Here is a 16878-nt window from a genome sequence, read left to right on the forward strand (position 1 = left end):
GGGGCTAAGTCAACGTCACTGCTTCCACCTGGGGAGACAGGTGTGTGTCCGCTCACCTGTGCTCCCAGGTGACCTGACCTGGGGGGGCGGGGCCCAAGGACAATCTTCAAGGGGCACAGGGGGTGGGGCAAGGCCCCGTCTCCTGCCCTGGACCCAGGCCACACCACCTGCTTCAAACACCTGGGCCAGCAATAAGCAGATTAAGGGATCACTGTCCCCAGAGCCCAAGTGGACTTCTCAGCAGGGTGGGGGCTCATTAATAATTACCCTCGATCCTTTCCTCCCAACAAATCCAACATTCTCAAGTAAAAGCCAAAGTCCTCACCACACCTTCCAGGCAGGCACCTGCGTGGTCCACCCCCCAGACCCACCTCGTCTCTCGCCCTGGCCCATGTGGTTCCAGCCACACCAGCCTGCCTGCTTTTCTTCTAACCCAACAGGCACGGTCCTGCCTCAGGGACTTTGCAGTGACTGATTGAATGAACTGGACCCACCGCTCACCAGTAGCACTCGCTCCGTGCTTCTTCCTCTCTCGCTGGTGTTCTCAAGGATGAGGACACAGGGCTGCCACGTTGGCAGCTACACAGAGCTGCCTCCTTTTCAGGAAAACTGTCTGTGATGGACAGGGTCACCACCAGCTGGGGACAAGCTGGGCCGCTCAGTGGGGAGAGGGATGACACGTCAAAGGATTGCAGTACTTGGCTGACGTGTTCGGGCAGGAATCAAAAGTGTCTCCAGATATGGCCCAATGGCCCTGGGACAGAATCACCCCCGGTTGAGAACCACTGACTTATGGCCTTGAAAGCCACTGCCCTGTCGGGGTTTGTGGTTTCTCCTCCTAACCCTCCCCTTGTGTTGGGCCCAGAAGTTGTAACCAACCAGAATCTGGGAGAAGCAGAGCTCGGGTGTGTGTGGGCAGGGGGCGGGATGTGATGGGCGCTACAGTGTCCTCCCAGCTGTGGCTGCAGATGCCTCACGGGAGATTTGTCTCTGGGCGACGGTAGCTGCCACTCGGAGATGCCCGTGGGGTTAAGGCCCCCTCCCAGGGGTGGGCTGAAACCAGTGACTGACAGATGTGGAGGCACAAAACATGGGCCCCTGGGCTCCAGGGGGGCCGATTCCAGGTGCAGTACCAGCTCCAGACCCCCCCCCCACTGCTTCACTCAGCTCCCCCCACACCCCAGCTTCCAACTCAGGCTGTGCTTCCGGGGACATGAAGTTGAACGGGGCAGTGGGGGCAGAGTGTTCTGGTTCTTCATATCCTGTTGGGTTGGATTTGCTATTTTTTGCTTAGACGTTTTTGCGTCTATATCCACATGACAGGTGCATCACATTCCTTACTTGTTCTGTCTCTGCCTGTTTTTACAATCAGGGTTGTGCTGGCCTCACAAAGGAAAGCAACGGCAGGTCCTAGGAGGTCCTGTCCGTGCCCACCCAGCTCCCGCCTCCCAGTTTCCATGAAGGCCAGGCTGACGTCCACGGCCAGCCTCCCGGGGCCTCTTTGCTGAAGGCTGCCTGGCCCTGGCCCCTATGCTGCCTGCGGGGGCGCTGGGTGGAGTGAATGGACACCGCTCCCCCCAGTGACCGGCAGGGTGGTGGATCCAGCCCCTCAGCACCTGGACAGGATAAGTCTCAGGTGTGCATTCAACATGGGCGGGAGAGCCACGGGCTGGCAGGTGTGCTGGGTTTAGCCACACCTGCTTTATTGGCTTCTTTCCCCTCCCACCTCAATCTTCTCCCTCTCGGCTCTTCCTGGGATCCCTCCCACGTAAAGGACTTGTACTCAAATTCCTGCCCCGCCATCTGCTTCTAGAGGGAACGCAAGTGAGGTGGGGCTATTGCCTCTAGCTTGCTTGTCTGGAAGAGTTTTCACAACAAGGGGATTATGGGGACTTCCCTGGAGGTCCAGTGGTTAAGGCTCTGTGTTTCCACTGCAGGGGGCATGGGTTCGATCCCTGGGCAGGGAACTAAGATCCCGCATGCCGCACGGCACAGCCAAAAAAAAAAAGAAGGGGATTGTGGTGAGTGGGCCTGAGAGCTACCCCAGGAGGGGAGAGAGAAAGCGTGAGGACAAGGATTGCCCGGGCTCGTGTCCTTCTCAGCCACTTGGTGAGACCTCCATTCTGAACCTCGGTTTTCTCATCTGTAAAGTGGGGCTGCCCAGCACCTGCCCTGGTTGGAGGAGACCCTGTGCCCAAGAAGCCCCGCCCCCTGGAGCCCAGCGGACAGAAGGTGAGATAAGACTGGTCCAGATGAGCTTTACTGAGCCCTCCCTAGCAGGCCAGGTGTTTCAGCCGCCAGCAGTGCTGCCGGTAGTGGAATCCGTGTCTGTGGTGGGGCCAGATGCACATGACTTCAGTGCTGGACTCGAATTGGCAGGAGACAGGCAGCTTGGGCACCGAGGTGCTGCTGGTGGCTTTAGTTATGGGCCGTTTCTGATGCCGTCTGCTGGACTTGGGGGCTGAGGCCTCTGGTCCATCGGGGGTCTTGTTGGGGGGCTGAGGGGGGATGGTGATGCCACTGGGAGACTGCACAAGGTGGGGTCCCTGGCTGGAGGAGGTGCTGGGACGCTGTGCAGAGCCTGAGGACCGGTGGGACGTCTGGGAAGGGCCAGAGGAAATGATGGAGGGCTGGGCGCGCTGCTGGCCGTGGACCTGGGGCTGTCGGGGGGACTGGGACTGCCCGGGAGCCTGGGGCTGCCCTGGGGCCTGGGGCTGGATGGAGGAGTTGGCTCGAGACAGAAGCCCACCCCGGAGCTTGCTGGGCAGCTGGGTGCCATTGGCAGAGCCAGTGGCAGGGGATTGAGGCTGGGAGTGGCCCAAGTTGGTGCAGCTCCTGAGGGCTGGCTTGCTTGGGGACGAGGGGCTGGTGGTGGACTCCACTGGGGAGTCGGCTGGGGAATCCACGGAGGACTTGGAGTGTAACGCGTCCTCCAGCTGGCCGGCCGGCTTTTCTGCACAGGGGCTGGGCAGGGACTTCACCTGTTCTTCGGGAGCTGAGTCACGCTTGCTTTGACTGTGGAGAGAGCGCCCTGAGGGTGAGTGAGGCGGGTCTGGCCGTGTCCAGGGGCCCAAGGGCTGCGCTAAGCCGGTGGAGACTGGGACAGAGGCTGCTGGGGACTGCCGGGGGCCAGCTTCACTTGAGTGGCCAACAGCCGGCCTTGGCAGGGAGAGAGGCAGGTGCCGGCACTCACACACACACGCACGCACACACGCACGTGCGCACACACGTGTGGGCCCTCCCTACCTCCCGGGGGCGGGCATTACGTACAGTCGGCTCCGAGGGCAGTGAGGGGCCCACTGCCGCAGCCGCCGGGGTGATGAGAGCCCGGCTGCGGGCCAGGGCCTGCAGGACTGGTTCCGGAGAGCGTAGGAGACAGAGGCGGACAGTGAGAGGGGAAGATTTAGCGAGCACCCAGCGGAGGCGGTCCAGACGCCAGACAGAGCCCAGTCAGAGTCAGGAGGACAGCAGGCAGGAATGAAGGTGAGTGGGGCAGGGGGAGCCGGGAGACAGACAGACAGACAGAGACCGGAGAGACAGACACCCCTCGCCCTGCGAGCACGCACTGTCCCTCGTTATTCCGGCCGCCACGTCCAGGGTCCGCCCGCTGAGGTCGCTCGCGATGCTGTCCACGGCCTCGTGATACTTTAGAAACAGTGGACGTATGACGCGATGATACAGCACGAGAGCCCCGTTCCAGGGGCCAGGAGCCATGCAGAACAACAGGAAGGCGCACTGCGGACACAGGGCAGGAGTTCCACTTGGCCCCCACTCTGTGCCTCGGGTTGGGGGGGTCTCCTCCATCAGATGCTGGGCTGGGGTGGACCTGGCCACACTCATCAGACACCTCTGTGGATGGGCCTGGCCTCCGCATCAGACACCCCTGGGGATGGGCCTGGCCTACCCCGTCAGACACCCCTGGGTACCCGCTCCTGGGAACCCCAGCCACCACGGTGTGTCCCGGGTGGTGCCCACCTTGCCCGCGTAGTAGAAAGGGAACCAGGACAGAAGTAGATCGCTGAAGAACTCGGCCAGCCCAAACAGGCCGTACACCACCCAGTAGGTAAGCCACACAGTGTCGTCTTCTTTGCTTGGGCTTTCGATAGCTTTGATCCTGGGGGAGGCAAGGCAGGGTCAGGGGCTGCTCAGAGCCCCAGACGCCCCTCCCCGCGCCCCCAAACCAGCGGACACTCACGAAGCATATGCGGGGTATGCAAAGCCGATGAGATTGCACAGCAGAGACGCCCCGTACCCGAACAGAAGATACAGGCTTAGCAGAGCGGCGGCTCCTGCGGAGAGGGGGCTGGGTGTGGGCTGCACGTGCTGAGCCCAGTCTCCAGAGCCCCCTTGGCCTGGCCCATGCAGCCTGCATCCATCACTCCTCCCAGAAGCCTCGGCGGCCCCTCTAGGAGGGGTTATTGCCCTGCAGCACCTGGGCAACCCTCATCGTGGCCCTGAACCCCACTAACATGTCAGTTTCCACCGCGGGACTGTGAGCTCCCCAAGGGCAGGCCGGCACCTTAGGACTGGTCTGTACTGAGTGGCTGCCCCGTGTTTGTTGAATGAATATGTGATCTCTGCAATTATAACCACCTCACTCTGGGTCCTATAGGAGGAGCTGAGCACAAGAGGCTAGAGTTTGAATATAAGTAAATGGGAGAAAAACCAAGGCATGATTCCTGGAGAGCGGAGAAAGGCAACAATTTCTAACTTTTTTCTTAGTCCAGGGTCTCTTCCCCTCACCACTGCTGACTCTGGGGTGGGGGGAACCACCCTGGGCACTGCATCTGGGGTGTGGAGCAGCATCCCTGGTCCCTACCCACTTGATGCCAGGAGCCCCCCACAGTCGTGACCATCAGATGTCCCCAGACATCGACCGGTGTCTCCTGGGGGCTGCACGGCCCCCTCTGAGAGCCCTTGTCTTAGTGGGAGGATGCAAAGCGCCGTATTGAGAGTCCCCCTGACTGAGGAGGGCTCTCACCCACTATGAGACACCTAGCAAGTGTCTCTCTGCTTGCAGCCTCAGTTTCCCCAACTGTCAGTGGGGCGGGTAGTGGCCCTGTCTCCTAGGGCTGCTGTGGAGTTAGCTAAACAAGACTCAGTAGAAGGGACCCCGCCCTACACGTCTAGGGAACCCCTTCCGGTGGCCCAAGCACACTCCCAGCAATGAGGGCTCAGAGGAGAACGGTGTGGGGGATGGGGGCCAGGAGCGTTAGCCACTCTGAAATCATAATGGTCGCTGCTGCATTTATGAAGCGCTTCTTGTGTGCAGGTCTCTGTCCCTCCCTGCTCTGTCTCATTCAACAGCCAGGACGAAACGGAAGCTGGGGGTGGGGGTGGCGGAAGAGGCTCATGCTCATCACTCGGGGAGCCTCTGGCTCCTGGGAACATTTACAGCCTCTTCCCCCACCTCCAGGCTGTTATCTGCAGAGAGAGACAGAAGCCACTAGTGGACCAAAGGGCAGAGTTCTCTCCACCCTCCCCTCCACCTGCATTAGCCTTTATCCTGGGGGTCTGGGGTCAGGAGAGGGAGGGGAATCCCCAGCTGGCCCTAGGAGGCCTGGTCACTGCCTCTTCTGGGTTTCCTCCTCAGTTACCTGGGAGGGGGTATTTTGGCCGTCTCAGGCCGGTGGGGCCCAAGGGTTCCGACATCTGGGAGAGGGGGGTGGGGGAAATGGCACCCCTTCCCTGGCAATTGCTGCTAGTTGGGGAGAAGCAGCTCTCCCAGGGCCCCTCTCCGCTCAATCCCTATTCCTGCAGCCTCAGCAAAGGGAGGATGACCTTGGACATGGGCGGGGACAGTCCAATCAGCAGCATACGGGGCTGGGGTGGGGTGGGGGTGGATGCTCCAGACAGGGCAGACAGCAGGGGCAGCCTCCCACTCCAGGCCTCGGTTTCCTCCCTGTGACCCCCCAGCCTACCCAGCAGGCCCCTCCCAACAGGCCCCTCCCCTGTGTTCTATGACCTAAATTCCCCGCCCACTGATATCAGGGATGTTGAAAAACAGGCAGGAGGTCAAGGGCTTGCTCTCAGGGGCAGGTCCCTGGCTGACCCGACACAGATTGGGCACTAGGAAGCTGGGGGGACAGGTTTTGGACCTTCCTTGGGCTGTCTGGCATGGGAAATGGGAGGAAAGGGGACTCTAAGGATCTGTACACAGGGCTCAAAACACGTGGCATGTCCTCAGCCAGAGCTGCCCCCCAGTGTCCGAACAAAGTGTCCTGTGATTCATTGCAGGGGGGCTTCCTGGAAGAGGTGGCAGAGGGCAGTCGGGTCTGAAGCACCAAAAAAGAGGGGAGGCACTTAAGGGACACTTACTGGACAGTTTCAGAGGGTGGCAGGGGCCACCCAAGGTCATTGAGGAAGAAAGGCAGAGGAGGGACTGGAATGGAAGTGACAGTCGGGGTGGCTGGACCTCCCTCTCCGTGGGCCCCATCCAACCCTTCTTCAACCCCACCACAGCAGTCAAACAACCCAACTCCGGACGGGGGAGGGGAGAGGGCAGGCCAAGGGCAGGGGTAGGGGGTGATATTAGCAGGAAAACAACCTGAGGGGAGGTGGGAGTGACCCTTCCCCTCCATGTCTGGAGCATCCCCTGGGAAAACGGGAAGATCTCTACACTTGCTTCCATGCTGGAGTCCATCCGGGAAGAGGGTGGCAAGACTGGCAGGGCACTGGCTGCCTACCTGCCCCGTCCTCCCCCGGGGCCAGTAGGACAACTGGAAGAACCGGACTTCTGCCTGGCGGGCACCCAGGGCCCGGAGGGAGGGAGCAGAGGACGGCTGCGGGGCCGAGAGAGGGGGTGGTCCTCGACCGAGGTCGCACAGCGGGGGCGGGGAGGGGCTGCAGGTAGACCCAAGGTCCCGGTCCACGACCCTACCCAGAATCGCAGTCTCCTTCCTGAACTGTGGGCGCGCCCCGCCGCCTGAGCTGGACCCCGCAGCCGGAGCTGGCCGGAGGGTGTAGGTCCGAGGCCCCGGTAGCCCACGACCTCAGTGTGCCCGTCGGCGAAATGGGGCGGCGGCCCCGAGAGCCCCCCCGACGGCTCACCCGCGGCCAAGTACCGCTTGTCCACACCGGTCTTGGCTTCGAGCGCCCCTAGCGCTTCGGTGGCCAAATTCCTCTGTTCCAGAAAGCGCTCGAAGCGCTGGCGCAGGCCATCCATGGCACCGGCGGGCCCGGGGCTGGCAGCTTGAACTTGACCGCCACCCCGTGCACCTGCCGTAGAGCCTGCGCGCTGCCTTCCGTCCACGCGAGCCGCACCGCCGGACCCCGGGGCCACTCTCCGCCCCCGGGCTGGTCTCCGCCCCCGGGCTGGTCTCCGCCCCCGGGCTGGTCTCCGCCTCCTGTCCCCCTCTCTGGCCAATGGGAGGGCAGGGAGGACAAAGGAGGTGGGGCCTGCCCCGTCTCCTCCGCCGCATTGCCCCAGGGCTGGCCGCGGCTGCCGCAGCCGCCCCTTTGGAGGAAGGGGGCGGGGCGCGGGGGCTGAGGACGCCGATTGGCCCAGCGGTAGCGGGACGTAACTGATTGGAGGGGCGGGGTCATGGCCGGGGATTATTCGCTGAGCCGTTGTGGGTGGAGCTGGGTGAGGAGAGAAGAGTGCTGGGGAGGCGGAGCTGGTGGGAGGGGCTGGAGAAAGGCCAGAGCTGATTGGAGAAACGAGAAGAGATTTATTAGCAAAAACAGGGAGGGGGCGGGGCTGAACGTAAAGGAGGAGGGACGGAATCTGAAAGGCAGGGTGGGGCGGAGCTAAGATGAGGAGGTGGGACTTATTCGGAAGAGCAATTCTGGTTGGACCAGGGAGGAGGCAAGGCTTATTCTAGGGGGAGGGGGTGTATAGGAAAGTAGGCGGGGCAAAATAAGGGGCGGGGTCAATTATAGCAACAGTGAACCCGCACCTCTGGGTCAGAAGAATTGGGGAATCATTGTACAAATGGGGAGACTGAGGCTCCAGAGGGTTCGAGTCTGCGGAAGAATAGGGTGGGCATGCCTCTCCCCCACCCTGCTGTCAGATCTTCGCGCCCATCAAGTTGGGGAGCTGCAAGGCCCCCTGGGAGTTGAAGGCTTTCAGGGGTTGCTATGGCGCCGGGGGCGGGGCGGGCGCTTGGGCCATCTCGGCGGTTTGGCCAGGAGGAGGGGCTTTTCTGAGGCCCCGCCCCCGCCGGCATGCGGCCCGCCCGGAGTGAGCTCTGGCTGCGCCTGACCTTGGCCTTGGGCCTGGCACTCGTTGGCCCCATGGCTGTGGGTTGGGCCTCACCCCGGGCTCCCATCTATGTCAGCAGCTGGGCCGTGCGGGTGTCCCAGGGTTACCAGGAAATCGAGCGCCTGGCGCGCAAATTCGGCTTCGTCAACCTGGGGCCGGTGGGTGGGACCCGGACTGACGGGAGGGGGCGAGGGCTGGACGACCCCAGACCCCGGCAGATGAGAGGGTACCTCGCTAGGTTCCCCAGATATCAAGGACCCCCCAGCTCACTACTGCCTAGACCATCTCCAGATCCTGGGACCCTCAGAGGGCATCTGAAGCTCCCACCTGGGCACCTGGTTGAGGGAAACATAAGGAAGGGGGGCTGGCCCCTGTCCTGGGAGGGACTCCATCAGGGGTACCAGGTCCCAGCCATGTAGCTGCTCCCCTTTATTCCCAGATCTTCCCTGATGGGCAGTATTTCCATCTGCGGCACCGGGGTGTGGTCCAGCAGTCCCTTACCCCACACTGGGGCCACCGCCTGCGCCTGAAGAAAGACCCCAAGGTGAGCCTGGCCTTGAGGCTGCCTCCTGAGGGATGTCAGCACCTCTCGTTATTCTTGTAATTGTAATAAATGTGTGACCTTCGGCAAGTCACCGGCTCTCTCTGAGTCTTGGTGTCCATTTGGCCCCCTAGTCTATACAGTGGGGAGTCAAATGGGGAAGATCTGTGCAGAGCACTCACCCCAGGGCAGATGCACTGTCAACAATTTCTTGTCACCTCCCCTTCCCTCCTCTATCTCACCCTGAAAGATCAAAGTTCCCAGGTACCCCATAAAGAGGCTGGGTTGGGGGAGGGGGTGCTGATTGGTAAGGAGGCAAGAAGCATGACAGCTGGAAACCCCACTAGGAGCACTGGGACAGAGAGAAGTGGTTGGTTTGAGACGTGGTTTGCAGGACAGAGGCCAGGATTGGATGTGTGGGACAGAGAGAAATCACGATCTGGAGCTGAGAAAACGGGGAGAAGGTGGCCCTGATTGCTGAGATGGGGACGGGGGAATATGAACCAGGTTGGGGGGGTATTGGGAGCAGAACAAGGAAGAAGGGGAAAGGGCAAAGGTCTGAGAAAGGGTGGCCTGGGGCAGGCAGAAGGGCATGTGCAAAGGCCCTGGGGTGAGGCAGCCACTGTGGCTGCAATAGAGGAAGGCTGCTGGGGGCCAGACAGGCAGGGGGCCTTGTGGACTTTGGAGAGGTGTTGGACAGGCACGGGTTTCACAGAGAGGGTTCCACAGAGAGTAATGCTGCAGTGTGCCAAGAATGGGCTGTAGAGAGGCAGCAGGGCAGGGCTGCTGGAAGACCAGGGAGGAGGTGGGTGTGGCCATACAGGGGTGTCCTGCACCAGGGAGGGTGCGGTTGAGAGAAGTGAATACTGCAAGGGGATAAGGGCATGTCTTGGGGAGAGGGATTCTAGAGCAAGGATGGGGACGGGGGCAGGGGTGGGACCCCAGGAGCCGCAGCCACCCTGAATAGCAGCCACCACATGTCTGTGGGCCACAGGGGATGGGTGCTCTGAGGGCTTCAGTCCCCTCCGGAGGCAGAGCCCCAGGCACATGGGGACCCCCAAGAGCAGCCCCAGCAAACACGGGGTCCCTGGCCCCATCGCACACCATGTGGGCCCCAGGACAAGTAGGTGACAGCCCAGACACATCAAGTCTCAGCCCCACACCGCTCACCCTTGGCAGATCCAGGGAAGAGGCCGATGCCAGACCCTGGAAGCAGATTTGGGCCCTTTGACCAGGAATTGGTGGAAGGGCTGAGGGCCAGGGCCCTCTGAAGCAGCCTGGTGTGAGGGCAGGAAGCTGGGAGGAGGGTGGGCTGCTCGTGGGTCCAGCCTCTCCCATGGTGTGGTCTCCCCACCCCCAGGTGCAGTGGCTCCAGCAGCAGACGGTGCAGCGGCGGGTGAAACGCTCCTTGGTGGTGCCCACGGACCCCTGGTTCTCCAAGCAGTGGTACATGGTGAGCTGGCCAGGCTGGACGGCGGGGCCAGGCCAGGCCAGAGCCCCACTGACCCCGGCCCCGCCTTGCACAGAACAAGGAGGTGCAGCCGGACCTGAACATCCTGCAGGTCTGGAGCCAGGGGCTTTCTGGCCAGGGCATCGTGGTTTCTGTCCTGGACGACGGCATCGAGAAGGACCACCCAGACCTCTGGGCCAACTATGTGAGCCTGTGGGGCTTGGGTGGGGGCTGCCCCAGGTCCCACGGCTGGTCGCAGCCCCTCATGTCTCCACCCCCCAGGACCCCCTAGCCAGCTACGACTTCAATGACTATGACCCGGACCCCCAGCCGCGATACACATCCAGCGATGAGAACCGGTGAGCCCAGCATCCCACAGGGCATGGGGGCAGCCCCCACTACCCTACGAGGGGCCAAGGGGCTGTGACGGGCACCTGTCTCTGTCCTGGCGCCAGGCATGGGACCCGCTGTGCTGGGGAAGTGGCAGCGACGGCAAACAACAGGTTCTGTGGTGCTGGCGTCGCCTACAATGCCCGAATTGGAGGTACTCAGGCCAGGAGGGTGGTGGGGCGCCTCTTGGCCCCACACTAGCCACTGGGCCATGTCAGGGCCCCAGGCTAAGGGTCGGGGAGAGCTGAAACCCCCACAGACACCTCCATCCCCAGGGCGGGGAGAGTGCGGGGCGCAGGCGGGGTGTTCACCAAGGCCACCTGTGCAGGGGTGCGCATGCTGGACGGCACCATCACTGATGTGATCGAGGCCCAGTCGCTGAGCCTGCAGCCGCAGCACATCCACATCTACAGCGCCAGCTGGGGCCCCGAGGACGACGGCCGCACAGTGGACGGCCCGGGCATCCTCACCCGAGAGGCCTTCAGGCGCGGCGTGACCAAGGTGAGCTGGTATGGGGCACGGAGGGCCTGGGCCAGCATGCAAGGCCCACACCCCGTCCCCATCTCTGGCCTGGTTCTCCATCTGCAGGGCCGAGGCGGGCTGGGCACCCTTTTCATCTGGGCGTCGGGCAATGGCGGCCTGCACTATGACAACTGCAACTGTGACGGCTACACCAACAGCATCCACACGCTCTCGGTGGGCAGCACCACCCAGCAGGGCCGCGTGCCCTGGTACAGCGAGGCCTGCGCCTCCACGCTCACCACTACCTACAGCAGCGGCATTGCTGCCAACCCCCAAATCGTGAGCGCCCGCCCCACCCGGTGCCCTGCCTTCCCTCCTGTCCCCTACCTTGCCTCTTCCCAGGGCTGCCCGGTTCACGTCTGACACATAGACTGGGGTTCAGGGACCAGGCCCCACGGTTGGCGCCCCTTCACATGCCCTCGTGTCTCCCAGGCAGGGCTGGCAGCTGGGCGGCTGTGTTCACGGCCCCAGACATGCTGTCGTGCTCTGAGGTGCCTCTTCCTTGGAGCACTTGGGCCGTTTTGAACAAGGGCTGGGTTTTCCTGTGCACCAGGCGCCTGAGTCCCTCTCTGTGCACCCAGGTCACAACAGACCTGCACCACCGGTGCACGGACAAGCACACGGGCACCTCGGCCTCCGCCCCGCTGGCTGCGGGCATGATCGCCCTGGCTCTGGAGGCCAAGTAGGTGATGGAGGGGTCCTGCCTACTGCCGGAGCTCCCCAGTGTGGCCCCGGCTCACCCTCCCTCACCCACCCCCAGCCCGTTCTTGACGTGGAGGGACATGCAGCATCTGGTGGTCCGGGCGTCCAGGCCAGCGCAGCTCCAGGCCGAGGACTGGAGGACCAACGGCGTGGGGCGCCAAGGTGCGGCAGAACGGGCGGGGTTGGGGACGCCACGCCCACAGGGCGATGACCACGCCCCTCCACACAGTGAGCCACCACTACGGCTACGGGCTGCTGGACGCCGGGCTGCTGGTGGACTTGGCTCGCTCGTGGCTGCCCACACAGCCCCAGAGGAAATGCATCATCCGCATCGTGCACACCCCCACGTGAGCGCCCTCCTCTGCCCCCTGCACGCCCGCATCTAACCCCAGCCACGTCCCCACTGCCACGTCCCCAGACCTCTCCCCCCACCCTGGTGGGTGGACACGTGGAGGCAGGCCCCAAGGTCTCAGTTCACCCATCTGTACAAGGAAAGGGCAGGATCTGAGCCCAGACCCTGCCTGCTGGCCGCCCATCTCCCAGCAGGCCAGCAGGAGGGGCCCTCACCTCACGTGCTGCAGCCCCCAGCCCCATCCTGCGGGTGATGCACGTGAGGAAGAACGTGTCGGCCTGCTTCGGCCACGCCAACTACATCCGCTCGCTGGAGCACGTGCAGGTGCAGCTGTCCCTGTCCTACAGCCGCCGTGGGGACTTGGAGATCTCGCTCACCAGCCCCATGGGCACCCGCTCCACGCTTGTGGCCATCAGGTGCGGGGGCAGGGGACCGGGCCGCAAACTCTCTTTCCTGAGTAACCCCACGAGGAGGAGACAAGTGCCCCGTGGGGTCAGGCGGGCTGGACCCCACCCCTTGGCATCACAGACACTTACTGTGCTCGCGGCTGCTCAGGACTCTGGTTGTGAAGCCCCCCTCATCCCCCCGCCTGCCTGTCTGTCCCAGACCCTTTGACGTCAGTGGCCAAGGCTACAACAACTGGATCTTCATGTCCACCCACTTCTGGGACGAGGACCCGCGCGGCTTGTGGACCCTGGTCCTGGAGAACAAGGGCTACTATTTTAACACAGGTGAGAGCCGGGCACAGGCTGGGGCTCGAGCCCCACCTGCCCCATGCTCTGGAGCTGGCGGCCTCCTTACTGCCCCCAAGCCCAAGGCACAGGGCTCCCGCTGGTGTCCTCTGAGAGACTGAGCACACAGGGCTGGCATGTAATTGGTGTCTGGTTACCAGTGCACAGTAGGGGTTCAGGTATTAGGGGCAGGAGGTATCCAGTTACCAGCGCTTAGAGGGTACTGGGCGACCCTGGGCACCATCTGAGTCTGGGGATCCGGGGAGGGTGTGGGCCCAGAAGGTCAGGACGAGGCTGCCGACAGCCTTTCCCTCTTCTCCCCGTGCCCACCACGACCCCTGCCCAGGGACGCTGTACCACTACACGCTGCTGCTCTATGGGACAGCCGAGGACATGACGGCGCGGCCCTCGGGCCCCCAGGGGACCAGCAGCGCGTGTGTGCAGCGGGACACAGAGGGGCCGTGCCAGGGTGAGTGCCCGGTGCCGCATGGCCCACCTGCTGGGAGGCGGCAGGTGGGCAGCGTGCGTGTGCGGCCTGGGACAGGGGACGGGCGGGCCGGGGCAGCAGGTCGTGGCCTCACAGCCCGGTGGACGTGTCCCTCCCTCGTGCAGAATGCCAGAGCCCGGCCTACCTCCTGGGCCACCTCTGCCTCACCTACTGCCCACCGAGGTACTTCAACCACACCCAGCAGGCGGTGACGGCTGAACCTGGGCGCCCAGCCGCGCCTGCCCTGCGGGTCTGCTCCAGCTGCCACCCGTCCTGTTACACCTGCCGCGGCAGCTCCCCGCTGGACTGTACCGCTTGCCCCCCGCCGTCCATGCTGGACGTGCAGCGGGGCTCCTGCTCGGGACCCGACCCCCCTGAGGGCCCCCCCCAGCCCACTGCGACCGCCTGCCCCTGCCGCCACGGCCCGGCCCAGGCCGTGGTGCTGGCCCTGTTGGCCGTGGCCTTCGGGAGCCCCCTCCTCTGCCGCATCCTCCTTGTAGGCTGCCCGCCACCATGGGTGGGACCCCCCGGAGCAGGGGGCCACTCCCATCACCACTCCAGACCCCGCTGCAAGCTGGAACCCAGAGCTGGTTGACAAGGACAGCTAGCGTGCGCCTCCACCCAGGTCCCTGGTGGGCACCGCTGCCCTGCTGTCCAGACGGGCGCCCTGTGGGAACCTGCCCCGGGAAGGCCCTGGCTGCCACCGAGGCCGTGGGCCAGGGGCGGCTGCGTGGGACCCTGCACCCCGGACTTGGCAGGTCCAGGTGAAAGAGGGGGAGAGAGAGAGAGAAGTCTCGTTGCACAGTTTGGGTAGGGAGAGGGTAGGATGGGGCAGAGCCCGGCAGTGACCACCATCCCTTCCCTTTCCGGAATGGGGGAAGCAGGAAGGAGAGCAGATGACACCGTCCAGGGTCTCGGGTACCACGTGCGACCTCAGAGTTTGCAAATAAAGGTTGAATAGGAGGTGCAAGTCTGTGGGTTCCTTTGGGGCACCGGTCCCTTCTCCATGGAATGATTGTGGGAGTCCCCTGCGTATCATGTGGAATCTGCCTTCCCCGGGGCGTCTGTCCCTGGAGAAGGGGTCAGCTGGGGTTCTGGGGGTGGGGTGGGGTAGTGTCCCAAGTGATACCCACCCGTGTGCTGCAGAGCCTCTGAGGCCCCACGATGCAGCCTGGCCCCCTGTGGCTCTGGCTCCTCTTCCATCTTTTTTTTTTTTTTTTTAAATTTATTTTTGGCTGTGTTGGGTCTTCGTTGCTGCGTGTGGGTTTTCTCTAGTTGCGGCAAGTGGGAGCTGCTCTTCGTTGCGGCACGCGGGCTTCAGTAGTTGTGGCTCACGGGCTCTAGGCACGTGGGCTTCAGTAGTTGTGGCGCACGGGCTTAGTTGCTCCGTGGCATGTAGGATCCTCCTGGACCAGGGCTTGAACCCGTGTCCCCTGCATTGGCAGGCGGGTTCTTAACCACTGCGCCACCAGGGAAACCCTCCTCTTCCATCTTTATGCGTGAGTTTCTCTTTAACGTGGAGAACTAACAGAAGTGCAATTTGCAAAGGACAATTCACCGCAGCTTTCCATCCACTCAGCCTGTCTACCAGCTTCCAGTAATTACACCTTTGTCTATTTTCTGAGGTCGTCGGGAGGCTGAGGGAATTATGAGCTGGGGTACATTGATCTTACTCCTTCAGGCCTTGACCTCCTCATCTGGAAAATGGGTTCTCCACCTCTCTGGAACAGAAGGAGGATCCTGAGGTGCAGGGGTGTGGGGTGGGGGTGGGGTAAGGCATGGATGGAGTTAGTAAGGGTCTCTCCTCTGTCCTCACACACACCAGTGGGGTGGGGACATGTTCCTCTTGATTTTCAGAGCGGGGAGGCGATTTCCACAAGGAAGTGGAGGCTGGTTGTGCCTTGACCATGGCCTTCACTTGAACTCCTGGTTTGTTTCAGGAGCCCCAGAGACAGCCCCGGTATCCAGTGGCCCTGGGCCCCTGAGAATCTCCTTGGCCACCAGGCCCAGGTTGGCCAGCCTCAAGCTGTGAAGGGAATGGGGCTCTGTCTAGGGCTGCAGCTGGACCCAATGGAAGCAGGTGGCTAGTGAGGGAGGGGAGACAGCCAGCTGCTCTCTGAGTCCTGCCCACGGCCCCCAGAGTCCCACCAAGCTCAGCCCCTAGTTCTGAAGTTAGGTCCAGTCTGTGTGTCCAGAAGCACATGGCCTCCCTCTCAGAGCCTCGGTGGCTGCACCCGTGCAACAGCATTAAGCCTGGCACCTGCCTCACCAAATACTCTCAAGGATCCAAAGAGGTAGTTTTCCCGCCTGGCACATAGTAAGTGCCCAAAACATGCCATCTTGGGGCAGCCACTTTGGGAAATAGTTCCACAGACAATTAAACATAGAATTACTGTAGGACTCAGCGATTCTGCTGCCAGGTACGTGCCCAAGAAAACTAAAGACACATTCACACAAAAACCTTTGCAAGGATGTTCACAGCAGCAAAAATGTGGAAACAGCCTAAACATCCATTAACAGGTGAATGAATAGATACAGTGTGGTCCCTCCACACACGGGAGCATCACTCAGCCATGAAAAGGAGTGAAGCACTGACACTCCTCAAGACATGGATGGACCTGGAGAACACGATGCTCAGTGAGAGAAGCCAGGCATAAAAGGACACACGGTGTGTGATTCCACTGATGGGAAACGTCCAGAACAGGTCTCTCTATATATTCCCAAACCATTGACTTGTACGCTTTAAACAGGTGGACTTTATGGTATGTAAATTACTTTTTTTTTTTTTTTTTTTTGGCCGCGCCTTGCGTCTTCTGGGATGTGGGAGCTTAGTTCCCCCACCAGGGATTGAATCCAAGCCCTCGTTAGTGAGAGCGCAGAGTCCTAACAACTGCACCGCCAGGGAATTCCCTGTAAATTACTTTTTATAAAGTTGTTTAGAAACGCAAAAACCTCCCTGGGCTCTGAGCCTGTCTTCCCACGCTACCCAAGAGGGGAGGGGCCAAGATCACCGTCCAGCGCTACGCCCCCACCCCGGTGGGGAGGGGGTTTTAGAGACAGGAGAGGTGAGCCTGACGGGGATCTGGGAGGCCGGACCAGACGCGCGTGCTACGCCCCTGGCCACCTCGCTGGGGCTGGCGCAGCTGGCATTCACGGAGCGCTCGCTCTCCGCCCGCCACCTGGCGTGGGCTGCACAGTAACTTTGTTCCCACGACAGCCACGTTGGGGGCCGTGTCCCCCTTTTGCAGAAAACCGGGCTTCGGATGCCTTGTTAGGCAACGAGAAGAGCCGGGATTGGACCCTACGCCCACCCCTTGGGCTTCCAGGCCCGGCGCGTCCTTATTAGCTCTGGTCCAGTCAACTTCGCTGCTCAGATGGTACCCGGAACCTAGCGGGCCCGGCCCCTTTAAGAGGGGCGTGGCTTCGCGGCAGGCGGGAGCCGGAGGAGGCCGGAAGTGCGCGTCACGGGCCTGTAGGGTGGGTCCGCGCGCCAACCGGAA

General features: G+C 62.3%; 2 protein-coding genes across 4 annotated transcripts; one reads left to right on the forward strand and one right to left on the reverse strand.

Annotated features, from left to right (window-relative positions):
• Nucleotides 1-2252: 2252 nt before the first annotated feature.
• Nucleotides 2253-7271, reverse strand: REEP6 (receptor accessory protein 6). Of its 2 annotated transcripts, none has more exons than XR_009539949.1 (5): nucleotides 7051-7271; nucleotides 4196-4289; nucleotides 3976-4114; nucleotides 3271-3735; nucleotides 2253-3015 (listed from the first exon to the last, which is right to left on the reverse strand). XR_009539949.1 is itself a non-coding variant. In XM_060146769.1 (5 exons), exons 1-5 carry the CDS (start codon nucleotides 7163-7165, stop codon nucleotides 2978-2980), a joined length of 555 nt encoding a protein of 184 aa, XP_060002752.1. In that variant the 5' UTR covers nucleotides 7166-7271; the 3' UTR covers nucleotides 2253-2977. The 2 variants fall into 2 exon arrangements, 1 of the variants encoding a protein (XP_060002752.1); XM_060146769.1 differs by having other exon boundaries at nucleotides 3567-3735.
• Nucleotides 7272-8166: 895 nt separating this feature from the next.
• Nucleotides 8167-14339, forward strand: PCSK4 (proprotein convertase subtilisin/kexin type 4). 2 transcript variants are annotated; one of them, XM_060146767.1, is made up of 15 exons: nucleotides 8167-8361; nucleotides 8643-8747; nucleotides 10105-10197; nucleotides 10271-10399; nucleotides 10477-10553; nucleotides 10650-10738; nucleotides 10913-11085; nucleotides 11173-11385; nucleotides 11688-11788; nucleotides 11867-11970; nucleotides 12038-12155; nucleotides 12397-12576; nucleotides 12767-12891; nucleotides 13238-13360; nucleotides 13504-14339. In XM_060146767.1, the coding sequence occupies exons 1-15, from the start codon at nucleotides 8167-8169 to the stop codon at nucleotides 13971-13973; spliced, it is 2295 nt and encodes a 764-aa protein (XP_060002750.1). In that variant the 3' UTR covers nucleotides 13974-14339. The 2 variants fall into 2 exon arrangements, with proteins under 2 accessions (XP_060002750.1, XP_060002751.1); XM_060146768.1 differs by lacking the exons at nucleotides 12767-12891; nucleotides 13504-14339 and having other exon boundaries at nucleotides 13238-13364.
• The last annotated feature ends 2539 nt before the right edge of the window (nucleotides 14340-16878 follow it).

This window comes from Lagenorhynchus albirostris, chromosome 3 (assembly GCF_949774975.1).
Source record: "Lagenorhynchus albirostris chromosome 3, mLagAlb1.1, whole genome shotgun sequence".
Lineage (NCBI taxonomy): Eukaryota > Metazoa > Chordata > Mammalia > Artiodactyla > Delphinidae > Lagenorhynchus > Lagenorhynchus albirostris.